Source organism: Anoplopoma fimbria, chromosome 2 (assembly GCF_027596085.1).
Source record: "Anoplopoma fimbria isolate UVic2021 breed Golden Eagle Sablefish chromosome 2, Afim_UVic_2022, whole genome shotgun sequence".
NCBI lineage: Eukaryota > Metazoa > Chordata > Actinopteri > Perciformes > Anoplopomatidae > Anoplopoma > Anoplopoma fimbria.
The window spans coordinates 22,087,423-22,094,432 of NC_072450.1; the positions used below are offsets into that span (position 1 = coordinate 22,087,423).

General features: G+C 39.5%; 1 protein-coding gene across 1 annotated transcript; it reads right to left on the bottom strand.

Moving 5' to 3' along the window:
- Nucleotides 1–552: 552 nt before the first annotated feature.
- LOC129106605 (ephrin-B2a-like) lies at nt 553–6,772 on the bottom strand. Its single transcript, XM_054617942.1, has 5 exons — nt 6,663–6,772; nt 5,710–5,993; nt 4,302–4,394; nt 2,385–2,495; nt 553–1,497 (listed from the first exon to the last, which is right to left on the bottom strand). Exons 1-5 carry the CDS (start codon nt 6,770–6,772, stop codon nt 1,106–1,108), a joined length of 990 nt encoding a protein of 329 aa, XP_054473917.1. The 3' UTR covers nt 553–1,105.
- Nucleotides 6,773–7,010: the final 238 nt, after the last annotated feature.

Consider the following 7,010-nt stretch of genomic DNA (forward strand, 5'->3'; position numbering starts at 1 on the left):
AAGCTGCTTAAAAAATGGATTATGTTTTCAGAAGGTGACATAAAATTGTCTAAAGCAAAGCAGCATGGAACAGAACGATACATTGCACTGAACAGCATTTCAAACAAAGTTTACAAAATTCAGAAAATCCTATTTAAGTGCTCTCACATTTGGTATTTTGAAGTGCCATCAGTCTTATTTGCAGATTTGTCAATAAATTAAATGAAATGCACATTTCCTGTTTAAATGAGGCTGCCATGTGCATTGGAAGTGAGGAAATAATTGATTTCTTTTGTTTTAAAACGTCCATTATGAGTAAAAGTTCTGCATTCAAAATGACACTCAAGTAAAAGAAGTATCATCAGTAAATGTACTTATCAAAAGTAACCTCAACCTTCAAATCTCAAGATGAGTTAGTTTACTGTCATCCAAGACAAAGAAAAGCAGCGAACTGTCATATTTGAGAAGCTGAAAGAACGAAAAAAAATTTTTGACTTCAACAATGTATTAGTTATCAAAAACATGTTGATTCATTTTTGTGATGAGACTAGTTTTTGAATAAGTTTTGTTTCTATGTATTATCAGTACTTACTTTATTAAATGTACTTAAAGTAAAGTACTCTGAAAAAAAGAAAAGGCCCCTAATGTTATACTACTATATATTATGTTATTGGAATATTAATTCTCATACTTTAACTAGTTGATTGAGGTGGAGCTCATTGTCAGTACTTGACATGCTGTTGGGTTAATTGCAACATATTATATAAACTAATGATATGTTTTCTATGCAAAGTCTTCATCTGGCTGCTGCCATAGGAATGTAATGGAGTAAAAAGCACGATATTTCCCTCTGAAATGTGGTGGAGTGGAATGATATGACACATCAAGCTCCTCTCTGATTGTCTCTCTTCACTCTATCAAGAAAACAAAAAGGTTTGCACTTGTGACAGAAGCATTAGTAAAAAGTATGTGGTCAGTGCAATACAGTTCTTAGATGTATGTATGAAGACCTTTGTGCCTTTTCTTCCCACGACGCTACAAACTATAAAACTAAAGCAATGGACGTGCTTTGTGTCCAAGACAGTGTAGGATTACCGGCCACAGACTGGCATTAGAGCTGCAAACATCAGACTTTGTAGTAGAGGTTGGTGGGCGCCTGGGGCGATATCTCCTGAACTATGTACACAGGAGGCCCGTAGTCGCCGCTCACATGCTCATAATGACGACAGATCATGCTCTCAGAGGGCCGCAGAGGAAAGACAACTTCGCTGCGGTCCGAGCCGTTGTAGTCGCTGCCGATGCTGTCCCGCTTTGCCACGGCCAAAGTGTTGAGGGACACGGAGGCAGACTGCTGGCTATCTGGGACGAGGCGACGCTGACGGTGCCTCCACAGCACGACCAGCAGAATTATGATGACCACGAGGAGGATCACGCCACCACAGACAACCCACATCCACAGGCCTGGCTCCGAGCCACCAACGCCGATGGGGTTTGTTTGTCCTGTTTCTGAGTCTGAGTCTGTCATGATAAACATGGAAGAAACAGAAAGAGGAAACTGTGATGAAAGAGTGAACTGGGCCACACGACATTGACAATTAAAATTTCTTTCAGTTTGCGCAGCCCGATCAGTATGCGTTAACATGACAAACCCTCAGGCGAAGCTGGACTCCAGAGAATATGCTGTAATCTTTAGTGTCTTACCGGTAAACAACATGTTTGCTTTTCTCTGAAAAGGAAGGTTTGGGAACAAGTTGGAAAAATGGAACCAGTAAACGGATTTAGCCATTTTAACAAGAAATTATACAATATGTGAGGTTGGTTTTCGATCAAACCGGAAAGCAAATTAAGCTTTACAAATACACATCAAAAGCTGCATCGCCAATTCCTTTGTGAATTGCACGGTGAGAGAATAGTGTGCATCAACAGCAATCAAACATATTTAGTCTGTCTGTTGTATGGTTTGATTGTAATTTAATTAGGCTCTTTTCAAGTGTTAACGCATTGTTTCTGCCAAGAATCAATCTGTAGTGTGGATTTGGTACAGGATATATATTAAGTATATTAGCGTCGGTACAATTTATAGGATTCTTCATGCATTTCACATTTTTTCCATATGCAGTGTGAGTCGATCCCACTTATTCTGTCCTTTTTTGTGGCTAAAATAAGTCCTCAACAAATATCTTACTCCTGTTTGGTTAACAATGGCTAAAAACTGCAGAGCCTTAATATTTAAGGAAAATATTCAGCCTTTTTTTAAATAAAGAAAGTTGCCTTTTTTGCCATACGTTGTTAACAGGCTAAAAATGCAGAAAATGATCTTAAAGATTGTAAAGATCAGATTTGTCAAAACTTAATGGTACACCTCTACATATTCTCCAGGCAACATTTTTGATTTGTCCTCATACCAGTTTTGCTTTTACTATCCTTTTCTTTTGCAGAGGGGGACTTGGATTTTGGTCGTGTGGGTGGGAACCTGGTGGGGGACTCCTGAAGGGTTGAAGGTGCATCTGAAGAGTCTGGAAAATAAAACCACAACACGTAACTATTAACAGACAAACACTTCACATCTCCTTATTTTCCCTGCATGTTTGTGAGTGGAGGTGGGGTTATGTCAAAATGTTCCTATAGTAACTATACTGACGTCTGTTGAATCATTAGTGTTTGGTGTCAGGATCAAAGCAAAAATAGGTTTTCCTTTAAAGGATCATTTTGCACTGACAGTCTTTCAGGTAAAAATGCATCATTAACCTAAATAGACCACAGAAGTTGTGTTCTGAGTCACATCTGGGACTTTCGTTTCTTTCTTGACTGGATCACCAATGCTCTCACTTTCTTTGCATTCATAACTGAATTCAGCCCATTCAAATCCCTTCTCTGGGGTTTTTACAAAAGGAATTTTGGGAAATGTAGGAATTCAAAAACCTAAAGGGGCACTTCCCCAAATGTACAGTTGTATAATATTTAGAAAGAGGCCTGCAGAAAAAGAGGAACAAACAACACTTTTCAAATCACAGTTTAACTGCAGTAATTCATTTTACACCATAGATTCACATTCAGCGGTTTCCCAAACAAATACAAGCAAGAGCAGTACTGCAGTAGACGCACATATACATTGGCCTCTAAATTATATGGAATAAATTAAATTGGAGCTTCTGCCTTCTAGGTTTAATTATTTTTCTTTTTTTTACTCATTTAATTTAATTTATTAATTTCTAAGGACAACACGCATTTATCAACATTTATGTAAAGCATTCATTTACTGTTGGCAATAATTGAATCTTACTCACACCACATTTAACATGAATGTACAAATTAATTAGATTTTCAGTTTTAAAATGCTCAATCCATAAATCCAAACCTAAACAGAACGGTCGTGACCCACCCGGAAATCTAAACACAAGACTGGAAACTGCAGGAATTTTAATATGTAGAGAGATTAAGAGGAGATTACAACTAAATCTGAGTTATTAATGTTGCTTTTGCTTTTAAAAGGTTTGTTTACATCAGTAGCAGTTTGTAAACACAGCAAGAAAACAGCCCCATATTTGCAGTTAGGATAAGCTGAGAAACACTCAAAATGCTTGCTTTTCATCTCAAATTCTTGAATAATTTATATGAATAATACTTCACATTTATGAGCTCGCAAATTATATGTTGGAGCTTTAATAGATTTCGCTTTTAAAGTTTCTAGCAACACACACAGAAACACAGCATCTGTTTAATTTATCTGGTTAACCCGAAAACACACCAAAACACAACTCTATATGCCTGTTTCCTCATATAAAAGGTATCGTGACACCATAATAATGTATTGAGAGTTATAGAAATAAAGAAAACAATGTGTCTGTGTTGATACTGTAATCAATCTTTTTGACATTTAAAGTAATGTCAGAATCTGCATTATTAAATTTTAATGTATGTGATTTAAAAATGCTAAAAAAAAGAAAAGAAAAAAAGACTATTGGCTATTTTGATGTTTATACAGGGGGAAGAGAAGATTGACAGCCCGAATGATCGCATGCAGGATAATACTGATGGCCTTAAGCTGCCAGCGGTTTGAATTAGGGATTTGAGATAATTCATGATGGCAATCTCACTTCAGAAGAACGAATAGATGATCGCGATTATCCGACCACTTAATAATTCCAGAGAAGAGTGATATTATTGACTTACACATAGAACAACCAGAGCGAAACAATTGTTGTGGTTCCTTTAGCATCGTTTGTCAGATATCTTTCATTAAGCACCCAGCTTTACACACACACACACACACGAACACACAAACACATACACAAACACACACACAACCACAAAGTACTTACTTTGGCCGACTCTCAGCACCAGCTTCATGGATTTGGTTATACACACCCCTCCATTAGTATTATCCAGACCCTGCAGAGAGCCTGCAGAGGTGGCTGACATACACAGAGAGGCAGAGAGGAGGCAAACATTATTAATTAATGTTTAACATTTTATATTTCATGCAATGTGAACAAGTTTATCGAGCAATGCTTGGTTCCAATATGATTTCTTTGCAGACGGTTCAGCCAGTTGCTTAATGTTGCAACTCGTAGGCAACAGAATGCAGCTACACTGGGATGTTGCATGCAGTATGTAGATTATTACACACTAGGGCAGCACCAAATGATAATAAAGGAATTGTTTGGTGTATGAAATGTCAGAAGACAGTAACAATCATGTGTTCCATGAGCCCAAAGAGATGTCTTCATGTTGCTTGTTTTGTCAGATCAGCACTCCGAAATCAAAACGATATTTAGTTTAGTATCACATCGGATGATAAACAAAAGCAACAAATCCTCATATTTAATAAGCAGGAACTGGAGAAGATGACATATTTTGCAAGGCCTTAAACTATTAATTCATAATCAAAATAGTTACAGATTAAATTTTCTTATTTAACAGATTAATCGTCTCACCTCTAAATTCTAAATGTGTCGAGGACAAAGTGAATAGGAACATTTTAAATGTTCACTTAAATAGAAGTGGCTAAATATAATCACACACAAACACACACACCAAGAACTCTTGTTCAACCCGTCACTGCCACCCTCCACGCGCGCACGCACACGCACACACACACACACACACACACACACACACACACACACACACACACACACACACACACACACACACACACACACACACACACACACACACACACACACACACACACACACACACACAGACTTGTTAGCAGCATTTAGGTCAGATAACAACATCTCACAGTCTACAAGCCACGTTGCCATGAAAGCTCCCATCAAATCTGCCTGATGCTGTAAAAGCCTTGTGTGATTTGGGGCATGTAAGCCCTTGGAATCACACTGGCCTGCCAGAGCGAAGTGTGCTGTCAGAGCGTGGCGAGGTGGATGAGGCTACATGGTCAGACTTGCTCTCTATCTCATGCATCACTTGCCACTAAGATGCTGGTTCAAGCGACAGCGGCCCAATAACGAGGCCACATTTTTTTGACTCTCACGCAATCCGACAAATTGAGATGGAGCCGAGGATGATGGCTTCCTCTTCACCCACGAGAAAAAAAAGAAACAGTTGCTAGCATTGATTCAAATCCACCTGTAGGAACCAGCGGCTTGTGATTGTGTTCTACTGACTTTTAAGTGTTCATATGCAAAGAAACATTAACGGGACTGGACTCTGATATGATGTCTGAGCTGAACACGAGCCGTGAGGTTGCACACAGTGACTCACAGGTGATATAATAGTCCCTCCCCTTGATGAACTCCAGACCCCACAGGTTGGGACTGAACTCCTGGAACTTGAAGGTGAACTTTACGTCCTGGTGAGGTTTGTCGCAGTTCAGCAGGGGCGTGTCCGTCTTGGCGATGATGCAGCTCTCCATCTGACTTCTGGAGACCAGGTACACTCGGTAGAACTCCTCCTTTCCCCCCGGGGAAGCATCAGCCCGGGGACACACGATGTCCATCTTATCCCCGATCTGAGGATACAGGACCAGACCCTTACCTGGACTAAATCTGTGTGTGAGATAAAATGAAATGTAATAGCATTAGTGTCATTCAACAACAAAATGTGTAATCAAGTTCATAAAAAAGCCCCAAAGGGGACATCTTAAAATGTTTCGTTCAAGCAACGAAGACATGACATTGTAAATCTGGAACGATTAGTCGACCACAAATGATTTTGATAATCGATACAAGCAAAAATTTAAATAAGTCCTCTAGTTTCAGCCTCTCGGCCATGAGGATGTGTTTATTTTATCCGTTAGTGTTTTTCAAGCAAAATAAGTAATTTGAAGATCTTGCACTCAAGGAATTTTCAGACATTGTAAAACTCTAAACATGAATCAATCAATCAAGAAATGAATCTGCATATTTATTGGTGAAGAAATGAATAGTAAGTTGCAGCCCTTTCAATTTTACCACGATACAAAACATCACATTTGAGAAGCTTGGGGCCAGAGAATGTGTTCTTCATACATGAATCATAACGATTAATCGATTATCAAAGTGTTTCTGTGCTTAATGGGATAATTGTTTTTTGCTCTACAGTCACTCATATGACATATCAAAACTGTGGTATGAGGCTTTCATTCAAATTCCTTTTTATCCTCTGATTTACTGGCTCAACTACAAGCACAATAAGTTGCACCATCTCTCCAGTGTGAACCTGCTTCGTGCACTTACTTGGTGTTGGAGCTGCTCCAGTGGATGGACTCCAGAGTGACTGCGAGACATGAGCTGATGACGGCCAGCAGGGTCACGGCGGCGGCGCAGCTGCATGTGGTTCTCCCCATCACAGGAACAAATCGCAGGTCCGCAGCGGTTCAGTATCATAAAACAGTGGAGTGGAAACCGGCTAAAACGTGTTGCCTTTGCATGGCTCCGGCGGCTCCACGTGCGCGCACAGGACGCATTCCCAACAAGTTGCGAGTCCTCCTCCTGCAGTTGAATGAGGTTTTCCACATTGTGCGTAATTGGCTAGAAAATCATTCGTATGAGGAAATGCATGTATTGGGGACAGAGACTGTGAGG

Coding starts and splice junctions, on each gene's coding strand:
- LOC129106605 (XM_054617942.1), bottom strand. CDS start 6,772: ATGGGGAGAACCACATGCAGCTGCGCCGCCGCCGTGACCCTGCTGGCC. Junction 5,994..6,662: donor TGGAGCAGCTCCAACACCAA/GTAAGTGCACGA, acceptor TCTCACACACAG/ATTTAGTCCAGGTAAGGGTC. Junction 4,395..5,709: donor GAGGGACTATTATATCACCT/GTGAGTCACTGT, acceptor TGTGTATGTCAG/CCACCTCTGCAGGCTCTCTG.